Here is a 24165-nt window from a genome sequence, read left to right on the forward strand (position 1 = left end):
TACTAGCTTCTCGAAAATCAAGAGCAACAAAGCTTCTTAGAGCATTCTACTTGGAGCATTCTTCTGTCTTATTTAATAACATCATTTGCTCCGGAATGTGGCTCCAGAGGGCGGCCCCAGGAGCTCCCGGAGCAAAGAGGGCGTGGCACGTTTTACAACTACGAAATGTGCCTCGAAACTGAAAGAGCAATTTCTGAGTGGCCTTTTTTAAACGAACAAAGAATGCTAATACACTTGAAAGGATGCAACTGGGGTAGGTTAAGAGTCAATTACACCAATTTCCACACCGCAACGACAGAAAAACGGAGCAACCGGGTTTCCAGCGAGCCGACTGCTCGAGAGATTACATCCAGTTCGCCGGCGAGCTTGTATCGAATTAGGGCTGGTTGATTCTGGGCTAATGGCACACGCGTAATCCAATTGCGACTTGGAAAGCCGCTGGCGACCGTGGCACGCACGGCGGGACGGAGCTCTGCGAGCGTTGTCGTCTAATAGGCGCGTGCCTCGCTCACGGTACGCGTTTCGCGACACAATCTGTTACCTAGAAGTCTCGTTTACACGATCCACCGACGGTGTAATTATCGACGGGAAAAGCGGCGCGCTCCGTCGCGTCGAGGACCGGAAAGCCTTGATCTTCGGAGTTCTCGAATTCGCGGTTGCGAGTCGAGGCGATCCATCTAGCTCGAAGGCTCTGTTACACGCCCACGCGCGGACGCCAGTCCAGCTCGTGTCGAGGTTAAACGTCAAGCCTGAACCGTGCTAAACCTAGATCACGTTGGATCGAGGGTGGTGCTCAAGGCCTACAACTAGGCCGAGCGACGCGTAGCCTAGACCTAGGCTGGCTGCGGCTGGAACAAAGGACGCGGGTATCGTTGTTCGAAGCAGAACGAACTCGGAAGTAGAACCACGTGGTCCTGGCAAGGCGGTCGAGTCGTTTCGTACGCGATTAGCTCGCCAAGTCTGCCAGCAGCTAATGCGATCGAACGATTTGCTTTTAACCCGCCGTCTGCAACAAGCGTCGTTCATGTCCGGAATCAATATGCCATATACAACGCCAGAATTTTCTTAGATTTTTCGGAAAACTAGAACAAACATTAGTCGACGCGAACCGCGTCGATGAAAATGTTGTTGCAGACGACGGACGGTTAATTATCGCCGTGAATTAAGATTCCCGGCAAATAGAGGTTCTGGCTGAATCGAAGAACGCGGGAATCGATGTTCCGAGCAGATCGAAGCTGCAAGTACAGTGACTTCTCCGTGTATGTCGCCAAGGCCTGGATGATAAACGTCGCGGAATTATCCCCACTACCGCGGGGTATACCCCGTGGCGAGCCGCGAAGCTCGGTTAGTGTATGCCTCTGACATATATCGAGAATTCACTGTACAGTCACGTGGTCTGGGTTAGGTCCAGGCAAGGTGTCCGAGTCATTTGGAACGCGATGAGCTCGCGAAGTCTGCCTGCAGCTAATGCAGTCGAACGATTCGCGTTCGCTTATCGCCGCGAATTAAGATCCCTCGCAAGTAGAGACCGTGGCTGATTAACGGCTTTCGGCTCGCTTCCGCCGGTGTTTGGCAACTGATAAATCTATAAATACGAGCACGTGCTCGCCGCGCTGCCTGCGCTTTGGAAGCATAGGGAGACGGCTGTCTTCGATAAACAGCTGCCCAAGCTATGTAGATTACACGGTACTCCTCTCTGCCAGTAAATCAGCCGTGGCACACATATTCCCGAGCGGAGCGAATCGATAGAAATTTATTACGACGCCTATGCGAACGCAACCGGCCGACGACGCGACGTGACGTCACGGCAAACGAAACTTCGGTCTACGGGGCTTCCATTGCGCAAATTATCGAGGAGCATAGGCGTAGCCCTGCTGCACCTCGGCAAATCCAGGCGTGGCCACGTGCAAACTCGATGGGCAAGTCAATTTACAACGGCTACTGTCTCGCTGGCCTACCGAGGACTCGCCTAATCCTTTTAGAATAAAGGGAATGACGAGAATCGCGGCATAGAAATATTCCTCAGTCAAGAAATCTCAGTTAAAGAAATCGTTTGGTGCATCGACTTAGCTTTATCTAAAATAATTTGTCAATACATTGTGCACTATCTATCTTGTAAGGTCGAGACAGACACGTGTGCAAAGAAGGTGAATTTAACATTGAGTATAAAGCGTAATACAGTGAATTCTCGATGTATGTCAACAACACGGGTCTTGCCAGCGTCGTGTCTCGTTCAGGAGACATACCTGAGCCGTGTTATGTTTACACTTCTCGGGGTCCGAGGCCTCTGAAGCTTCAAGGCCCCTCAAAGGGTATACCCCGCGGTAGTGGGGATAGTTAGAGAAATTACTGTATATCGAATCAGATTCGTCATCAATCGATTTTGTTTGAGTCTGATTCGATATTACGCTTCACGGTGACAACTGCTTTAAAGGGAACCTGTTAATTCGAGATAACATCATACTTGGAAATTAATCATTTCGTTCAGTAACAAAAATATTCGATTGATTTATTAATTGAAACATTTGGCCGATCTCCTGATATCACATGATTCATCTGGTACGATCATCATTTTTGCGAAAGGCTAGTTATCTAGAGTTCAATATGTATTTACGCTTGTTCGCATCTGCTACGTCGATATGATACTATATTTTTCTACTACGAATGTCTAGGCAACGAACTCTAATTATCCGATACATGTGAATCTTGTTTGTATTTCAGGAATTCTACTTCTCGAAGCTGCGAACGAAGTGGAGGATATTTATGAATATTTTTCAGCCCACATCGGTTCAAGAGAAGTATTATTTTATAGTCGTGAATACCGAAGGTGAACAGTAAACAAACACCTACGATGAATACACAGTTCGTTCGTGTGGAAGCAAATTATTGACTAGCAACATAAAAGACCGTTTCAACAGGAAATTTGCAAAGACCACGTGCAATTAAGAAATGTAATGAAAATAAAATCTAATCAATAAATTATTAAATGTACTAGGCATGCTAGAACAAATACGGTAATTCGTGTTGGTAACCGGAAATTAATCAAGAAAAGCTAATCACGAAATAAAATCAATCAAAACTTGTAAATTTTTTCTAATCCAACGTGTACGGTCTACTTAAAACTAAAGCACAGTTCGTTTCTCGGGCAGGCTTCAAAAGTTTCCCAGCAATTGTTACCTATCCGAGTAAAATAAAATTAAGTTAATTTCAGCAGAAAATTTGGGAATTTTCCCTGATCTAATGGGCTAAGGGTCGTCTACCGATGGTAATTATCGAGGACACTATGGCCCACGTTTGATGACCCTAAATCAAGTTAGATCCCCGTCGTCCGGTGACCGGCGCGCCGTCTAAATTCTGTGAAGGTTATTTCTGGAGCTGTTGGTCTCCTCGCGGAAGCCTGAATGGAATATCGAGCGGAATGTAGGCCGAATCGAGCACGCTGGAAACGAAATCGCGCGTCGCCCGGTACGCAAGGCCCATTTCGCGACGACACGCTCCCCTCGTGAATGGAACACGACGCTGTAACAACGCGGAAAGAGGAATGCCGATCGAGTGTAGCAAATTAATTATCTAAATTTACCCGGGAGCAGAGAGACAAGCAAAACCGGACGACCGGCTAGTAGCGTCCACGCTCGCGCATGTCAACGATTTATTTTTGAAGCGAGCCGTGCCCCGGAATCATTGTAACAGTGTCCCTAGCCTTGCGGACCTGTTTTTACAAGCTCACGTAACACGGCAGAATTTGTAACGAAGACAGAGAACCGCAAACACCCACTCTAATAATGGAGAAAAGTAACGAGCTTCGAATTTTTATAACAATTAAGATCGATCCTTTGACTTTGATCTGTTGGCGGATTTGCAAAGTGTCTACGTTCTGTCGCAGACATTTCTGAATATTCTGCTCCCTTTTATGTCGTCGTTGTTGGTTTAAGAAATTAGGTCAGCGCAAACGTTCGTGCCCGATTCCTTGTTGCACTTTAACACTTTATCGACCGCTAGCCTATTAATCGGCTTTACGCTCTAAAGAATTATTAAAAATTGAATTACTATTACCTTGAATATATTCTACGTATATTAGTGTATAAGGCCCTTTATTATATAAAATAAATGCAAAATGAAGTATAAATATCAGTAAAATTCCTTTGAAACAAAAGCAATAAGCACAACACAATGAATAGCGAAAATTTAGCCGGTACTGGGAGCCGGTCCTTACTGAGTGGCAGCCTCATCCACGACCGGTCGATAAAGTGTTAATACGAAAGACACGAAACAATTAGATTATGTTACCGAGGGTGGCTTGTCAGTTCAGAGGAAAATCCTCAGCCATGCATTATAGACTTCCAAAAATTATGAAATCAACGCCGCCGTAATAGGTAACGCCGGTAGGTAATAAGAAAAGATTGTGGCGCTCGAAGGGTCAACCTTTCGCGAATTCGACGTCGCAGGACAATGTCCGAGGGTCATCCCACGCGGCATAAAATTGAATTCGAAAGTCCGGATATAGACACGTGTCGTCCCGAGACGGAACGCGTGAGCGAGAAGGTGAGGCCCAGGTAGCTTTCGTGTCGTTTTGGTCTCGTTCGGCTTCGGATGGCTTTAGGTGGCATATAACTGTGAATCCGTCTGCTCGATGCTATAAATGCACCGGGCGGTGCATGCACGGTTGTCCCACCTTTCTCCTCGACTCGCTGGAAGGAGCGACTGGTCCCTCCCCCGCACTCGCTATTCCACTCTTCTTACCCCCTCCTTTTCTCCCCACCTCCCTCCCTGTGTTCTCCACCCGAGGCCAATTAATTCGTTATTACCGCATTGCTGGCCCGTAAGTCACGGAGGGTAATTACCGGCCGGTAATTTCACCGCTGCTCAGTTACGCTTCGGATAATGGACGCGCCGTGCTGCACAGCCTCTCTCGGTTAACAGTTCCAGCACGATCCGAGGAACGATACGGTCTCGCCGATCGACCATTGATTCCTCGCCTCTCGCTTTCTTTGTCTCGCGACCTCGATCTTACGATCCTCGATCCCCCGATCCCCCGATCTTACCCCGCGGACCCGCGGACCGTGAAGCCTCGTCACTCGGTAACTGTTATAATATCGATTTCGGTTCGCCCGACAATTTTATAACACTCCGATTAACACTAAACCTACCACTAAACTTCTGCGTGCAATTTCGTACATGCAACATTATCACATCGCTATTTATTTTGACGACTTTTCTTATGTATGCAATGTATTTTTCAGTATTTATTTCTCGTTTTATTTTTTTTTCCCCAAGAAATCCTACTTATCGCGGCCGGTCAATTTCACCGCACGAGATAATACGGTATTTACTCTTCTAAACATAAACAATCAGTATAAAAGAAAGGCTATTCTCAAGGTGGCATGGCCAACTACGCACGTGCCTGGTTGATAATACTGTTTCATGGCAAATGTATCCAACCCGCAAAGGTGGACGATATAGTACAATTTTGTAAATCGAGGAGAGAGCATCGCAGTATTTTTTGTATAATTGAAATTATACGAAAATAAATTTGTATCCTCATTTTATGGAAGTTATGTATGAACAATAACTTTTTTTAGGACCGGTAATTTTGACCACGCACGGTAGGAACAGGTATACAAGAAGCGTCGGTAGGTTTAGTGTTAAACATGTGTAATTTTAGAAATCGTAAAATCAACTTATTTAGGGATTTTAAGTAACTTCCGGGGAGAAGACTGCACATTGTACGTGAAATCTCGATATATGTCAGCAACACGGGTCTTGATGTCGTTTATCGTCCAGGAGATACTATTCTTTGATCCGGGCCGAACGTAGAAAAGGACAGCAAAGCTCGAGTAGCCTCGGTCGCCTAAGAGTGTAAACGTAATACGGGTCGGGTGTATCGGTGTGAGACCACTAATAATCCAATAACAAAACTTATTTATTTCTCGTTATTTTTTTATGGGACTTTCGCCAACATATTCGTGGCATTTTTCTAATGAAAACGATATCAAATATGATATAATTCCGATGATATTTACTTGTGTAATGAACGATGGTGTGGATAGTTCCGCGCCATTTATCAGCCATGCCTCGGCGACATATATAAAGAATTCAGTGCATTGCGGATTTTTTGCATTCACGACTAAAACGGGAAGAAGAAACACAAAACAGTTTAAACCTTAGAAGAGTGTAGAACTATCGTCACATTATTCCCAACCTATTGAACATATTAAGAAAGGAAATCAATTTTTATTTTGCTCCAGTTTGTTGGAACTGAGGCAAAGAATGTTTCATTTGCATAAAAATCCGCTGTCTAGTAAAGAAGCACGTAATTTATAACTATGTATGCAGTAATCCATTTGAAAAATTCAAGGGTCATTTGATAGCACAAAATATTTATGCAGAATATATTGGTGCACAGTATACGGCGTAAAATGAGCGGACTATAGTGGTAGGAAGCTGCTGTATACTTCGGAAATTGAATTTTTTTGCCAGTAACGTTTTCTTTTCTTTCCAGAAGGCGGTTCTGCTCCGCGCTTAATCGAACGCCTTGAAAATTCCGCGTCGCGGCTAATGGACGCGGATAATTATCGAGGAAACCCGATATCTTGATTAGAGGGACCAAGGATATACCGTGTTAAACGGCGCGCACGGCTAATTGACCGGCGACGGGATTCATCGATCAATCCAGTCGATCCCGACATGCGTCAACAAACGTGGGAAAACGAGAGACGCCGAAATGTGTCAGCGCCGACGCCACTTTCAAGATGGAACATTTTAATCTAATGAAAGTGCGCGAAGCAGTTGCTGCTGCGAATTAGCTGGGAATATTCGCGGGAATGGCAACCATCTTGTCCAATTTTTACTTCGTTTGGTCCTCTTACTGTTTACAATTCCCTATGCTATTTTCGACCCACTTTTCTAATCAGTTTGTCCGATAAAAGGGCCACGCTGCTTCGTCCTTAGCGAATAATCAACACGTTTGTTTAAAGACCTGTAACTTCTAATGATTTACTTAGAGTTGTCTAAAATTGAAAATTTGCTTAACGAACCGCACCGTGTAACGATTAGACCGCGGATTTCACGCATTTGTAACAACAATGAGCAGATCAAATGCAAAACAGTAGAAACGCTTAAACAATTGTAAAAATACTGAATTCGCTTTCGACTCTATGAGGTTATAAAGAAACGAAATAAATGTTTACGTAGCTCCTGCACCTTGTCAATAAGACAATGTTTATTTTGGGTGAATATCCGCAGTCTAGCGACGATATTGACAAAACAGGACAATTGCGAATCGTCAGTAAGGGCGCGTGGCCATCGGGAATCAGATTGGTCAGGGATCTAGCGATTGTCGATCTCCGCGGGCGTGTACATTGTATTTGAACACGACAGCGGCGTTGTTAAATAAACTTATCGAGCATCGGTCCCCGGACTCGTCGAACCGGCTCGATCGCGATCGACGATCCTCGGCTGAGATAACGCGGTTGGCGTCCGGAACGCTGGCGCCTTATCATCTTTGCATAGTGGACCATCCGGCCGGCCGGGGCAGCGAGAGAACTTTTATTTTTCCTGTATCCGGCCGTTTGCGTGCGATAATAAAGCTTACCTCCACGTGTGCGGCGAGAATCCTGAACACGTTTCCCCGCACTGCAAACAGGGCTGGCCCTCCTCGACGTCCGTGATCAGCACGCCCTGCGAAAAACCAAGAAAACCGCGCTTTAGACTCGCCAGTTCGAACCGTCACGCTGTAAGAGATTATCATGAGTAGACGGCGGATTTTTATGAAAAATAAGAACTGTCCGCATCAGTTGCAAGACACAGGAATCTACTAGAAATTTCCTTCTTTCCGATTTCTACAACTTAGAAAAAATAAATCCATATTTTTCAATTCTTTTGAGTCTCCAGATGCTTTAACACTAAACCTACCAAGCACAAAACATATAAAAGTGAGAAGTCTTGTGGAAGGGAGAAGACTGAATTTACTTAAACTTTCAAGAAAACGTTTTTATAATTTCAATAATTGTGAAATAGAAAACCGGTCATTTTGACAGTGATAGGTTTACTGTTAAGTGATCCGTTCAAGAAATCGATATTATTGGTAAATAATAGCTGTTTGTGTTAAAAAGGAAAAATAGCGTACAAAAATGAATGTCATTTGTTACATTTTTAGGTATTAAAAATTTGCATGCGTTACGCGAGCCCCTGACTGTCACAGATTGATCTCCCTGTTCTTCTAAATTGCATAATAAGAAATTGCATTCAAATTGATGAATGCATAAAGTCTAGTCATGGGACTGTACGATGGTTGTTTAAAAATGGTAGAGAACCTCGCGATAGGGTCATGATAATTACGACACGGTGAAAGGTCTGGATCATCACAAATGTCAGTCGATGAAGGATCAGAGAAATCCTTCGGATCGATCGAGGGGGACACGGTTGATGGCTTTTATAGTCCGTTTATGGAAAGAAGGGGGCTAGAGGAATTTTTAATGAAGATCGTAATAGGTGTTTATCCCACTCTTCTTCCAGGATGATAGAACGTTAGTGATTGTAGTAGAGTGAACAAGCGATGTGATCAGTAATCTGCGGATTTTTATGCAAAATAAAAAGTGTTTACATCAAGTACAAATGGTAGAAGCCAAATAGAAGTTTCATTCTTCTTTTAAGAATTTTAGTAAACCTAACCTAATGCGTTGTTGTTGTCAAATTCTTTTTATTTGTCTGCTGTGTCGAATTGCACCTATTCTAATCATTAGACTGCGGATGTTTATGCTAATGTATTTTAAGAAAGCGGAGTCAAATAAAATTTTATTTTCTGTCGATTATAGATTTTGTCGAATGTTATATTTTAGCATTTTTTGAACATTTTCAGAAGCCATAAATGCATAAAGGTCCGCAGTCTACTAATCATCACCGCCTAGTCTAACGATATGATATTTTTACACTCTTTATACTACGAAGTTCATAATAGCTGTTCATTCTGGCCATACAGCCTATTATCATAGAGCATGAGGAGTGGGGTTGACAATTGGACCAATAATCATTACGCTACTTCTACTCCTATACTTTCGAAAAACAGCCTATAGGACACAATAAATGGAAACAAAGACCTGTATGTACATTCAAATGTTCATAATAGCTGCACTCTCCACTGCAATCGTTCCAGGATAACAGTAAATAAGTTACAGGTAAAAAAACATACGTTACGATCATCGTTAAGGTATCCCCAGTTCTCTGCTCTCATTCGCAGCCGAACAAATTTTTTTCCACAATCCAGTTCGGCAACGATTTATGAAAATGAGAACTTATAATCCACGGTCTGATAGTTTAACCCAGCGAGAGTCGTGGGGAGAGGGGGAGAAGAGTACAGAGGAAAATTGAATCATCCTCTGGCGGCGCTCATAATAACGTGCGAAGCGGGACAAGGTCGGAGCTCGAGTCCGGTAATTGGGAAAAGTTTTTAATTGTTTAGCTGGCTGCCAGCGGCTCGCCACGTTCGACGATCGCGACCACTTTTCGACTTGTCCAATCCGCTTTCGTGAGCTCGGCGTGATCGAGACTTCAATCGTTTCTCCAACCATCCGTTATCAACGGCGTTTACAATTTTACGATTTATTAAAATTAGAGACAAATTAATTTTACACACGCAGAGACTTTATGACGTCTTTTTCGTCAAAATGTGTTAATATTCCGGGAAGAAGGTGCGTTGCATCGAATGAAACGTTTTAACGACGGAAGCGGACTATGAAACAAATGCTGCTAACGAACGCGTGAACTAATTTATCCTAGGGTCCAAGTTTTACTTCTAGGGACGACAGGAAACCGATCGATGGACTATTCGAGGAGGGTGTAACGTTTCTTCGGTTTTGTCTTGTGGGGAGCATACTGTGCGGCACTCGGAGGATTCCCGGGGTTCAGCAAAATCGTTTAGCGAGTCGTTTATCGGCAGATAAAGGGAATCAGCGAAGATGGAAACGGCCGAAGCGCGTTGGATGCGTTCAAGAACCTTCCGGTCGGCATATATGGTCGGTCCGCCCACGTGGAACGGCTCGGCGGCAGCCGCATCGCCAAATATCGAGTAGACGAGAGGCACACGCGATGGAAAATATGTGAGCCGACGGTGTCTCTAGCTGTCTATATATAGTAATCCTGAATAATGATCTCCGCGGCGGAGCGCCGCCGGCTCGGTCCCCTCCGTCTAATTAACATATTTTTCGTCCTGACTCACGAGTGAAAGGACCACGGGTACCCTCGTTTTTCTTCGACACGACCAGCTGGAGATCACCTGGGACCGTAGTCGCCAGATGAGGTGAGAGAGCACGAATTTCGGGAGAAAAAGTTACCCTTTCTCTCTCTGTCGGCACCGGGTTAGTCACGTGACATTGTGACGCGGACACGACAGAGACGGAACGCGTCACGTGACCGGGTCGTGACGGAAGCGCGGTGGAAGGGGAAATTAGAGGGGGGGGGACAAGTCTTGATCTGGCGACTATGCCTGGGACACCTTCTCGCGTATCTTTCCGCTTGAATTATTCATTTGTCTCCTCGGTTTCGGAGGGATCGCCGCTTTAAACTGGCCACGGAGATTAAAACGATGCTACCGAAAGAGAACTGGGTGGCACAAATAAGATCTCAAAAAATTGAGAATTTTGAACCTTGAGCACAACTCTCTTTTCAAATGTTTCTAATCAATTTGTTCAGCATAATAGTTACATTGTTTTGTATTTGATCTACTCATTTTCTACTTGCAATCTATTCATTTCTTTCTGTATTAAGCCTTAGCACTCGAATGGCGACTGTAAGGCGCCAGTAAAAATTGCTGCGTCATTATTCAAAATATTTTTTACATTATTAAATTTGTCTGTAGTTAAGTAATAAATCACTAAACACTTCAGTATTGTACAAGCAAATTGCACCATTTTTGTATGTATAACATGAAAAAGTATGTATAGAAAGAAAAAATTCTATATCGGAAGAAATGTTTCGTTTTGGAGTTAAAATAGCTTCGAGTGCAAAGGGTTAATTTTAATCCTATGTCATCCTATTTCGTTCTGTCCATTTCCAAAGAAGCAACGTGTAAACTGAGTTATTAATTTTTCCATCGTATTGTTCTTAGTGATACATAAATCATGAGTCTGCGTAACAGGGTACAGAGAGGTGGAAACTTGGGCAATTAATTATGTCGTACTTGCGCAACGAATAGATCCAAGCAGAATTGAATTTCAGAAACGAAAGATAACTTCTCGAACCGATTCGATTTTCAATTTTGAATTTTATTTTTCCAAAATGAACGAGACCCAAAACAGAAGAAGCACTGAACAATTTTGCGAAGCAGTATACAATTACAAGAGAAGATCGAGTAAACTGTTGCGGTTGAAAACAGACCGGTCCCGTTAAAAGATCTGTCGCGATTTCTCGATCCATAGGCCTGTCAATCTCGATTCAAATCGTCGGGGTTTGTTGTACTCTCCATTCCCGGGTACGAGAATACGCGTGACGCGGCCGCACGCATAGCCTACGAACGGAGGCAACCGATTGCGTCACTTCTCCCTGACGTGTCAAAAATCATCGAAATTCAGATTCCCCGATACGACGCTCATCGTATGATTCGACTAGAATTTTTAGCCGGTGCCGGTTCCGTCGGCGCTCTCGCGCGTCATCGATCGCAACGCTAGACGTCGATCATCCCGATCCCGGACACAAAGGCTGCGGAATTTTCTCCGCCGAGAGGAAAGATGTGATCCGCGGGCTGCGTGCGTGTCCTACACGCGGCGCGACCATTCCGCTTGTGGGCGGCTCGCTGACATTTCCATGACGCGTTGCCCAATAGACCGCGGAATTACGTAAGGACGTTGAAAACCTGCGACGGGGGCTACTCTAGGCTACCTGCTCGAGAAAAAATCCGTCGGTTTTCTGCCATTTTCTCAAAATACACAGTCCCTAGAATGTGTCCTCAAAATTGTGTTTCTGAATTCCCAAAATTGACGGAGTTACGGCGCTTTAGAAAGTGAATTTTGTCGACGTGAGAGGAATCGTGTTGGTAAATAGACTGCCACCCTGACGAAATTTGAAGAATTGACTTGAATCTTGCGGACACCTAGTGGTTACTGCCAGAGCAATAATTAATTGCAGACAATCTCTCGTTTTACTTGTACAGACCGCAGAAGATTAGAATCGAACGAAAAAATCGACACGGTAATGTTCGAACAGTTATCATTTCTTTAATTCTTTATTCCCCTTTTTATTGTGGCATGCTAATTGTACGTCTGGCATACTAATTATACCGGTGGTACTGATTATAGCTACCGTTACAGCAATCATACCAAATAAGACGCTAAATTCCTTTCGAACCGAACTATAAGGCTCGTAATAGTCATCTGAGCACTCCTTTCTCACAGGAGTGCTTCAATCACCTACAGCTAGCTTAATTTTAATTTCATCCTAATCAAAAACTTTCTCCATCATCCTGAAACCTGTGCAAAAGAGTACCCAAAAGTCTCGCGCTGGAATGTTTTACAGTTCTCCGAGGAAAAAATCGCAAAGTCAGTTGCAACCTACAATATCGCATTCTAGACTACTCGTTTTCCAAATCGATGAAATTAATCGATCCTTTTTTTTTCAAAAGAAATTTCTCTCGATCAGTAGAAGGAATTATCGGTGATTTTCTCATAGGGGTGCTTTAATCACCTACAGCTAGCTCAATTTTAATTTCATCCTAATCAAAAACTTTCTCCATCATCCTGAAACCTATGCAAAAGAGTACCCAAAAGTCTCGCGCTGGAAAGTTTTACAGTTCTCCGAGGAAAAAATCGCAAAGTCAGTTGCAACCTACAATATCGCGTTCTGGACTACTCGTTTCCCAAATCGATCAAATTAATCGATCCTTTTTTTCCAAAAGAAATTTCTCTCGATCAGTAGAAGGAATTATCGGTGATTTTCATTGGAGAATTACTGCCGAGGAGAGACGGTGATCAGGAGGCCGAAGCTTGAAAATGGAAGGAGAACGCCCGCGAGAAAGTCAACGTTCGCTATCAGCACGAAAAAGAAGTTCGACTACCAACCGTATCGATTAAAGGATTAGCAAGACCGTTGACAACCGGGCTACCGGACGGTTCACTTTCACCCCGATCGATCTGTATAGCCGGCTCTCGATTATTATTTCGGTGTGCGCTATCAAACGAAACATTGCACAGGAGAGGTAGAAACACGGTTCTTGCTTGCTTGGTTGCTTGGTTGCTTGCTTGCGCGCTCACGCTCGCGAGAAAACCAGTCGCATGGGGTTGGATTGGAATGAAAAAAATTTCACTCGTCTACTATGAATTTAATCAAAACTTTCTACATTGGCTCCGCTCATATGCGCTCGTGTGTCCGATAATCCTACAGAGATAAACGAGTAATTACGTTCATGATTACTTTCACTTGTTTCATACATGTTCGGTCGGTTTCATCGCGGCCGGACAGGCGAGTATCGCGCGGATGCGAGCCGCGTGATGCAACTCGCGGAAACCGTTGCTTCAAAGTGCACTCCTGGCTGAGCAAAAGTCCAAAATTAAAGATTTGAAAACGTGGAAACTATTCTCCGAATAAATTGCTTCGGAATTGATAGCAATTTCTTGTAGATTCACGAATGGATATCAATATCAATTAAATATTGAGAAAATTTGTAAATGCACTATAGAAAGTGCATCTAACCCCTGCATTAATATACCTCGAAGTGGAAAGAAAATAATAAAAATAGTATGGTAAAAATATTCCAAAACACAGTAGAGGAAAACTAATGAGAAATACTGTGAAAATATTCTGGGCTTTCCAAAAAATTGGAAAACAAGTACAAAATAACCATAAAAAAATTGAAATAAAAATAATTTTGCTCAGCTAGAATCACATACTAAAGCACTGTGCAGCGCTAGGCACCACTGCGTGCTTATGTCTATTGAGAAAACGGAATCGCTATACAAACGAACGCGGCAAGTACTCGCAATTCGATCAGCGAGTCGGAGGATTACATATGTTTGATAGGCTTGGAACCAATCTAATCTCAACTATATTTTTGATTATCATTCTTGGAGAGTATTCCTCAAAGTTCCGGAATAAAATTCGCATAAATAGCAAAACTATAATTCAGAGAAGTTAAAACACTCCCTTAAGTGACTCGGATCCTCGTTGTTTTCATCATCGGTACTAGAAATATCTCGAACACTAGCGAACCGATTTGCATAAAATTTTGTACAAATGTTCACGATCCTATATGCCAATGTCAGCTATAGAACTTTTTTGATTTATGCTTGTCGTATTTTATAGATTAAACATATTTTAAGACCGACAAAAGGTAGCGATTCTACGAGTTGCAAGTTTTAGAAAAATCTGTGTATTAAAAATTGATTATGGCGACAATCTCAATTCTAGTGAGTAGATAATAGAACAGAGAACATCAGCTATAACGTCAATTTTCATTCAGATGACAAATAATTTACCATCAAGCATTTCCTTCCCCTTCGACATTTCTAGTACCGCAAGAAGCTTCCAAAACGACCGATCGGTAAACCAGCCACCGCAACCATAAAATTCGCCTAATCGCGGTGAAACTTTAAGGAAACCCTCTCCAAAGACCGCTCTACAGAACGTATATCCTGCTTCCCAATAACCGATAACCCCATCCACACAGGAAATCAAACATACGTAACCCCGGAGGAGAACCGTTCACAGCATGATCCACCACCACACTCCGCGCACGTAAGCTTGTTCCGTCTTTAGGCCACGGTAGCACCATGATCACCAGTAGCGTCAGCATCGTCATCGATGAAAATCAGAGGAACCGAAAATCCTGACTCGACCAATCAACGACTCTCCCATCCATCCCCTCTCCCTCTCTCATCTCCTCCATCGATTAATGAAAATCGCTTCTCGCTTCTGAACCATAAACGACTGATCGAACGCGATTGACTCATGAAAATGCCATACCCCTTCGCGATAGTTCCAGATTCTTCGGGACGGTGTGGTAACGCCTCGTCCCGGCGGGAAAGGTTCCCTGGGCCTCTGTCGACGGGGATCCTCGTCGTCGTCCTCCTCGGCTTCGTCTTCGCTGTCCTCTTCGTCCTCGAAACGCCTGCGTCTGCCGGCGTGCAACTCCTGCGCAGGACGTCGCCGGCGTCTTCTCTCAACGGTGGCCTCGGGACTAGATCTGATCCTGATGATCGTTGCGCCGTTTCGCTCGCGAGTCGACGAGAATCTGCCGTCTAGATCCTTCGATTGATCTGCGTCCCCCAGAGCATAAACGGTAGAATACTCCTTCCGCTGTTTCTCGTCAACCTCGCTGGGTCTCTTCTCTCTGATCTCGAGAAAGGATCCCACTTCCGGGGAAGGATCTCGCTCGATTTCCGAATGTCCTTCAGGATTAGATCGATACTTGCTGTTCTCTCTCAGATACGTCGCAGCGAACAGCCTGTTGCTCTCGTGCCAGGTGTTAGAGTCGAAATCCTCCCGATCCTTGCAATTATCTCGACAATCGCCTCTTTTCGGAGGATTCAGCGGCTTAGAGTGTCTCTCGGAGTTCCTATCGAAAGAATCGTGGCTTTTACTCCGGAGGGAGGCTCGCCTCTTCGCGGAGGAGTCCCGGTCCTTCGAGGGACTCCTTCCGCCTTGATCCAGGACCTCTTCGTTTAGAACCTCGCTTTCCGTTTGATAGGAAGCCGGGAGGAATTCAACGTAACGGCCATTGGGAGAGGTCCTTCGTCTCGAATCGTCCAAACTGCGGAAGGCCACCTTCCCAGGCTCGTTGCCATCATTTTTGTAAGAGATCCTTGGGCTCGAATCCTCCTCCTCGTCGTGGTCCTTGTACGAAATCCCGGCGAACTCCACGGTCTTCTCTTTAAACGAGTTTTTCCTGCCGACGTCGCGATGCTTCAAACCGACTCTGCCCGCCTCCACCTCGTGCTCCTTGAACGAATGGATCCTCTGCCCCTCGTCCTGCTCCTTGAACGTTATCCTGCTCACCCCGTGTCCTTTCGCGTTCTTTCTCTCCTCCTCGTTCTCGTAGTTCCGCGTCGAGATTCGCCCGTAATCCGAGCCCTGATCCTTCAACGAGTTCTTCCTGACCGGCTCGAATCCTTGCTCCTTGAACGATCCTCTCCTGGACACGTGTTCCTGATCCTTCCGGAAGTTCTTCTCGGTGTCCTGGTTCTTGAACGAGTTCTTCCGGTGAACGTCGTTTTCCTTCGACGAAGTTTTTCTATTCAGGCTCGACTCGCGAACTTTCTTCGCGTCCCCGGTCTTGAAGGAGCTCTTCCGCGTTACCTGACGATCCTGGTCTTTGAAGGACTCTTTTCTAGTTAGATCGCCGGCCGAGTCTTTCAGAGGAGCTCTTCTGGCCGAGTCTAGGTCCCGTCTAGGCTCCAGAAGCGCCCGCTCGTATCTCTGTATCCTGATATCGAAGTCTTCAGGATTTCCTTCGTAGGCGTAACTCCTTCGTTTGGGACTGTCCTTCCTGCGCGGAGGATCGTCCTCCAGCTCTCTGGATCGCCTATGACTCTTCTCCAAACCGTATAGATCACTTTTATGCCGAAATCCGCGAGTTTCTTCGCTCTTCCGCGTGTCCTCGTTCTTTTCGCCGATTTCGGATTTGTCGAGCCTCCGATCGACTGACCGGCTCCTGCCCTCTTCGAAGTCGTTCCTCTCACCTTCCCGGACCCTAGATCTCGCCGTCCTTCGATCCTCCCTTCTGTCCTCCTTCTGACTCCCGAATTCTCTGTCGCAATCCTCACGATCCGCTCGATTGTCGCCACGGCTCGCGCTCTTCGATCTATGCTCGTCCTTCTCCGGGCTGAGGGAGTCTCGATCCCTCTTCGACTTCATCTTCTCCTCCTCCCGGGACTTGAAACGCTCGATCATCGCCCTGATCCGTCGATCGGGCGACCTCCCGTCCACAGCCAGGCTCTCGATCTCCCTCAGAAGCAGATCCCTTTCGTCGATCGGCTGGGAATCGTTTTTCCGATGCGATTTCGAGGACACCTTCGCGTCGGATCCTTCCCAGGTGTCTTTCCTTCTGGATCGGTGCGATTGATCCCGATCGACCGACCCGGTTCTTCCACGATCGTCGTCCCGGCGATCGTGTTTCGCGAAATCGTTCCTGGACCGTCCGTTCGTTAAACGCGAGTCCTCGAACCGATCCGGTTGCTTCCTCGAGCCGAGCCTGTCGTCCTGAACGATGTCCTTGATGTCCCAGGCGCCGAAATGCTCCCTGCTCTTTTTGTATAGCTGGTCCGCGTCGTCGGGCGATCGGTCTTTATGGTCGCGGCCATTTTTCGCCTCGTCGTTCTGCCTGGTCATACCAAAATGGTACCGATTCGTGCCGTTCTTGTACGATTTCAGATCCTCGCGGAAATGATCTCTCCTCACCGCGACATCGGAGTTATCCTTCGAAGATCCGCGTAGCCTGGACGACATGCCGCCGCTGGTTCTATCACTATGGCCGAGTACGATAGGACGACGTCCCTCACTGTAACTGTCCGGCGTCACGCTCGAAACTGTTCAAGGCTCCGTGACGGTTCGTTCGCGACGAAAGAAGTGCGCACGGTTCCCGATCACCACATGTCCACGTCGCGTGGATCGTCCGGATCCAAGGATCTATCGAGCCCTCGACGTTGCGAGCGGCATCGATCCGTCGAAGAACTGGTCGCGCGTTTCGACTCCACCGAAGGCAACGGGAACGAGTGACGACGATCGATCGTCGGCTTGGTCGTCGTCGGTCTCATCGATCTCCGTCGATCGACTGGCGGAGATCTCGCGAGCGGTTCCGCAAGGAGCAGAGGACTCTTTCTCGCTCGTGCTGCTTGCCCAGGCGACGAAGGATCCCTTTCGGTGTCTGGGGCTCCTTTTTCGCGCAGAGACCAAGCCGGCTCTGTTCTGAAGGAACGAGCGGAGCAGACGACCCTGAAAGTCGTCTGTGGACTTTCACGAACGCGAGCACTTTGCCGGTCGGAGTCACCACGAGAGTGTGCACCGGAGGAGAGCGTGTTCCTCCTCTCCCTCTCCCCTCGGCATGGACGGGGCTCCCTTCCTCGATTCCTTCCACCTTCCTCCTCCTCCTCTTCTCCTTCTACTCCTTTTCCTTCTCCTTACCCCTTTCTCCTCCTCTCTCCCAAAGTGCCCCCCTTTCGTCCTCCGGCAAAGCGTATACAGTATACAGTATAACAACCGCCGCCGCCTCCTACTTCTTCTTCCTCGCTGTCCTCTGTCTCCTGCGGTCGGTCGGTCCTCCTCGAGGCGAGGCAAGGTAAAGCGAGGCAAGGCGAGGCGGACCACTCGATTCTCCCGTTAATCCAGCTCCTCCACGGTCTCCTCCCGATATCAACCGCGACACCGCTCCACGTGAGGTCGAATCCCTCTGACTTGGGTTCACCGGGATTCTGGAATTCCCGATGACCGACTCGGAATTTCCTCCGAATTTCGCGGAACGCTTGGTTCCTTTTAGCAGTGACTATTTTTCCAGGATCTACTGCAAGTTCAATTGGATCGCAGTTGCAGCGATGATCTCACCGGTTATTAGCAATCGCCTATTCCTTCGGTAATTGTTATCGTCCTTTGAAATCCCCAGGCCAGCGTCTCTCTCAACTTCGAAAGAAGGGTCAAATCCCAACCCAGCAGTAGCACCAAGGCGTGGTCCCAGCTCCTGAGACTCGTCCCTGTCCCTCCGATCCTTTTTCCCGCGAGTATCTCCGGATCACCGGTTTCCTCGTTCGCTTATCGACAAGGTGTAATCGCGTAGTTATCGCTCGCGCGATCGGAAGCCGCAAATTATACCGAAACTGCGCCGGTAAATTGATACAGTGTCCCGTACGCGGAGGCTGTCTAATTACAGTGATCTCGCTCTCGAGAGCAGCCCGGCAGCTCTTCTAATCGGCTATCGTTTTCTATAGCGCTCTTGGAGAAAGGGAGACAAAGAGAGAAAGAGAGAGAGACAGAGATAAGCTTTTCATCGGTGCTTTCTCGTTCCACGTATCCAGGCGACGGGAGTCGAGGACCTTCGGGGAAAAATCGCGAAACATCGTCGAAGCTGACGAGAGTTCGTAACGAGTCCTCGGACGAGTCGTTAACGACTCCTGGAGGACGGGAAGGACGAAGGTATCCGGTTCGATCGGCGTTTAATACACGTTCGACGTTGAAAAACGTCGCCTATCGAGCCGCCGGAATCCTCGACGAGAGCCGAAACACTTCTCTCGAGGCTCCTCGACTCTTATCTGGAACCGATAAAACGCGAAACTCCCGCGTTTCCGCGGTACAACTATGCCCGACCGTAATGGCGGTCTCGAAATCTCTGGAAGCGGAAGAGTAGACCCGCGAAACTGGTTGCGAGCTTCTTGACTCACCGGTTCTAAATCAACCAGGAGGAAAACGAACGAGACAAATCGCCGGGCCTTACTCGGAAATACCGTCAAAGTGGATTCTTTCGGCTGACTCGATTCGGGCGAACGAACTCTGATGATTCATCATTCGAAATAAAGCCCACGGGAACCACAAAAGCATTCTTTCCTGGCTCGTTCCAACTATACCAACTCTTACAAATATTTGAAAATTGATTAACCCCTTGTCCTACCCGCTAACTCCCGATCGCTCGGGCCACGATAAACAAGGTCGGTCGGTCACGCGTCGAACTTGCGCAAATTGTATGCGTCGTGTGATATGAAAATATCGAGAACCGCGGGTCTGACTAGTGTTGTTTACGTTTGGTCGGAACGAGGTACCACCAGCCAGGTGCGTGTTGTTTATGTTTGGTCCCAACGAGGTACCTCGGGTCAGGCTTGTGCTTATTGTTATTCGCCCAAATTTCTTACCACGAGTCTCACTCTTTCGAGTTAACACCGAACCTACCACGGTCAAAATTACCGGTTTTCTATTTCAGAATGATTGCAATTATACGAACGTTTTCATAGAAAATTACTGAATTGACTTCTTTATTTAAGCACATATTATAATGAAAATCGTACAAAAAATTTAACTAAATTCAATCTTCTCCCTTCTATAAGACGTTCCAATTTGATATGTTTTGTGCTTGGTAGGTTTATAATGCTTCTATGAATGAAGCAAGGTGAAAGCAGTGTGAAACAAATAAAATTCGCATGGCAGTTGACGCGTTAAAAAATGAATTTTCCACGCTCCAATAATTGGATAACGGTACGTTATTTAAATGTCCGTAGTATTCCACATTGGATCAGCTCATTTTCGTCAGAACAAAATCGGCAATCTACAGTCGGCCATGAGGCCCGTGGTGCCGGGATCGAGGAGTACGTCGATGGCTGCTTAATGAGACAGGATAATTCCATTTAAACGGAGCAAGGCTCTCGTTAGGGCCCGAGACAATGAGGCCGGCGAGGGGTGAAATATTGCGCCGTGTCCTCCGCCGATCGTCGATCGTCGATCGCTGCACCTATGGCACAATTTACAGCGGGCCGCGATTTATCGCGCGTGGGCGACCGGCTCGTTGTAAATCGGACACAGACGGATAATTTTCGACCGGGTTCCAGCGGGCGTGCCCCGGCTTCAAATGATGTGTGTATGCGTGCGCTCCCCTTCTACCGATATGTGTACATGTACACATATATACTGATATACCGTACATATATCGCTCGTTAATCGGCGCAGCGTCCCCTAAGTGGGCTTTCACTGTTGCGCCACGGCGAACAATCGCCCGTGGCTCGCGTTTCTCGTTCGCGATATGAATTACGACAATGACACGCTGATATCTTGATCGATCTCGCCGATCCGAGCGGTCGGCTGCCGTGTCGCGTGCCCTAGGACCTTGGAAACATATTTCACGGTGCACCAGAACAGCCTATTAACAGCTCGAATCGATCCTGTCTCGGCTGTCTATTCGCCGCCTTGTTGCTACCCCAATCATCATTTTTAAACCCCGGGTTAACACTCGTTTGGAGTCATCATTCCCCGCAGCGATTTCGTACGGTTTCTTTTCTGTCAGCGACGAGGATGATAGACTGCGTATCTTCGTGGAAATTAAAAATTGCTTCGACTCGAAGAAGCAGGTGCCACTTTGAAATTGCTTTCTTCCTTCGATTATTTTAACAGGTCAGATATATCCTGACTCTTCAAAACCATGAACTTGCATGAAGTTTCTTCGACAGAGACTTTTCTGCGCAAATGGTCAGCAGAGTAGTACCGAGCAGGACACAAGGACCATTCGTTTCCGTCGAAGAAGATGCAACGAGTGACGGCCTTGATTTCTCGTTTCTGCGCACGGGAAGATCGTTCGTGAAATCGATCGCGCTGGCTTTAGCCTACATAACCAATACACCTCACTCTCTCCTTCTCTTGCTCTCTTTTCGTACTCTCAATGCCGCGCGCACTTTTACCTCGGCTCTTCGCGAACAATTAACCAGGACGAAAGAAATCCAAAATTCTCCTCCTCTTAGCCGTTCGGAATCGTGCCGTACGGTACCGGGAATGAATCTACGGAGTCCCCTGGCCCGAAGCAGTTTCCGGAACTGTTCGATTCAGTCGTTGACAGTTCGCAAACTGTTGAGATTGCCCCGTGGCCCGCGATTCACAGTTCTCTCTCGCGGTTAGAAATTCATCGGGCAATTAGCGGCGAGCGGACCGCGAAGCGGAACTTAATTGCCGCGCGTTTAGAACGCCGGGGACCCGTTAAACGGTCGACGCGTACTTGGAAAACGGGTCTCCTCGGGTTCTGGGGTCCGCGGAGCAGAAATCGCGGCTCGGGCCCCGTAGGTGCACCGTCCCTGACCGGCACAGGAAACAGGGTGCAGCCTTCTGTTCGGACACCTGCTCGCTCGTTCGTTCGATCGCGAAGGGCTTCGAGGCGTCTCGGCACACGAAGCTGTGTTCGATCACCTGGCTTCGAAACGCGTGTTGCTCGATACGCCTTCGCTACCGAGAGACACAGGTGTTGCCCCTGCGATCTTCCTACCTTCCAACGTTTCCTATTCTTCGGAAACCACGTCATGTTCAGCAGCTTTCGGAAAATTTCGACACATTCGCTACCATCGTCACACATACAGTCAAAAGTAATCGGTCAAAAGAACGGCTTGAGTTTTATTTTTGAGGTGTTAAAAGGATTGATATACTAAGTGATCTTTATAAAAAAAATTATTACTGGTCAGAATTGCGAAGAAAAAATAAATGGTCATGATTTCCATGTATGCACAAAGTTCCATGAACTTTGCTAAACTTCGCTAAAGTAGTTGGAGTGGACAGCTATGATATTCTTCCAGGAACATTTTAGCTTATTCTACTCCGGATTAATTTTTCAGTTAATATTGAAGAAAGCAGAAGAAGGATCGAACGACAGACTATGATCTGAAAATTCTGGATTCAGAAGTTAAGTGGAAAGGGACCTGTCGTAGAGCAGTAGACGGTCCGGGGCCGAGGATTTTCTGCAGCCAGGAGTCTCAGATCGTGATTTCTGTGGAAGTGTTGGGTACAGGCCTGCATGTGGGCTGCGACAAGGTCCTGTCACAACGCCCCCGCCGTTTCGCGCCGAGAGCTCTCTAACCGCGGCGGTGAACGGGGCCTTACGCTCGTATCGACCTTTTCGCCCGAAATGGTGAGACCGAGGGTATCCATCGAATCGACGGTTTACTCTTCGATTATCTGTGTCACGGAGAGTAGTCCCGTCCCCGACGCGGCGCGACACGCCGAGCAAAACGATCGAGAGAGCCTCTCGTCGCCCGCGACATCCTTCCGAACACATACATATCGATTCCATTTTTTTTTTTCTGTTCGCCTCTCTGAAACTCGTGCTCCGTCTCGATTCCAGCACGTTCTCGCTCCGCCTAGCCAGAAATCCGCCTATAGTGATCCGCCATAGTTCGAACAGTTTGCTCTTCGTTCAAGCTCGCGACGGATTGCGTGTCCCGCGGCGTAACAGAATCCGCACCCACACGCGTATTTCTCGGATTCAAGGGCGAGAGAGCTGCAACCATTTGAACGCGTCGCGTCGTCGCTCTCTCGCGTTCCCGCGATAATTAGTCGCCGTGCGAATACCAGGCCAGCCTGATAACATGATCGCCGATCGACGTGTTTATCGGCGCTCGCGTTTATCGCCGTCCGCGGTCTTGAAATCGATCGTTTCCGAGAAACGTGGAATTATTTTTAAAAACCGGACGAGGAGAACTATTGGTCTCTCGCAATGGAATTATTTCCTTATCTTCGCAGTCTCCGCGGCGTTGTACTATTTTTAACCATATGCTCAAAGATATTTCTTTTATCTGTTCAGCCACATTAAAATGAATTTTCTTTAACCAAGCAAAGGATAAATATATGAAATCGAGTTAATGTCTTTTTAACCGACTATATTTTACGAAATCATAGACAGAGAACCACGAATCAAGATAATTTTTCCATCTTCTCAACCAAAGCGTGGAATAACTTTTAAAAAGTCAAATGCAACAAGCCGTTTGTCCCGTGCAGCAGAATTGCCTTCTCATCTTTCCAGCCCTCGGAAGATGTATCCATCTGTTTAGCCACGAGAGGAGTAAAGTTTCTCCGCAGTAAATTTGCGAGATGTTCACAGAGTCGGGAGATGATTAGGCGTTATTAGAAGAGCCGGAGTAGGCGCCTGGTGCGGTACAGTCAGGAGGAGGACCAGGAAGAAACTAAAGCCCTAATTGAATTTAATTTGCCGAGATACCGTTCAACAGTTAGCGGCGCATGTCACAATTGTTTAGCGTCGGCTCGTAATATAACGATGAGTCACTCGAACCCGCGGCCGAATGTTCCCGTTCGGTCGCAGCTTGCTGGACCATGCACCGTTGCGCTGCAACGCGTTGCCTGCGTTCCTTGAAACCTTACCGAGGCCTTCCAGAACCACGGACTTTATCGGCTCACGTGACCGTCGATATAAATAGTCTCGACCAAACGAGAAAGTTTTCGACATTTTCGGGGTCCTCGAACCGTAAACCCTGAAAACTCCGCTGACGAAACGGTGACACGAGGAACGTCGTCCGAAAATCTCGAGGAACGCTCTGAAAAGGTTTCTTCGGAGAGTCTCAAGAATGCTTTCTTGCTAGACTTCACGTCGAAGCTAATATTAATTGGACTTAATTATTAGATTTTCATATGCGAATAATGTTTCAATCTAAGAGACTCTTAAGACTGATCCCTGATTGGGTCTAAAATCAATCTGTATATACTGTCTGCATTCTCTATGCC

The 24165-nt window shown here is 46.7% G+C and overlaps 1 protein-coding gene across 2 annotated transcripts in view; it reads right to left on the reverse strand.

Moving 5' to 3' along the window:
- Lmpt (four and a half LIM domains protein limpet) overlaps window positions 1–24165 on the reverse strand; it is a 138920-nt gene that overhangs the window by 87443 nt on the left and 27312 nt on the right. The window contains exons 1-2 of one of the 2 annotated variants that reach the window (XM_076805797.1): window positions 14947–17364; window positions 7592–7677 (exon numbers count right to left, since the gene is read on the reverse strand). In XM_076805797.1, coding sequence (XP_076661912.1) covers window positions 7592–7677; window positions 14947–17310 — 2450 coding nt within the window. In that variant the 5' untranslated portion in view covers window positions 17311–17364. Of the gene's footprint in view, window positions 1–7591; window positions 7678–14946; window positions 17365–24165 lie in introns of those variants that run through there. The other variant, XM_076805803.1, reaches the window with a different exon arrangement.

This window comes from Halictus rubicundus, chromosome 2 (assembly GCF_050948215.1).
Source record: "Halictus rubicundus isolate RS-2024b chromosome 2, iyHalRubi1_principal, whole genome shotgun sequence".
NCBI lineage: Eukaryota > Metazoa > Arthropoda > Insecta > Hymenoptera > Halictidae > Halictus > Halictus rubicundus.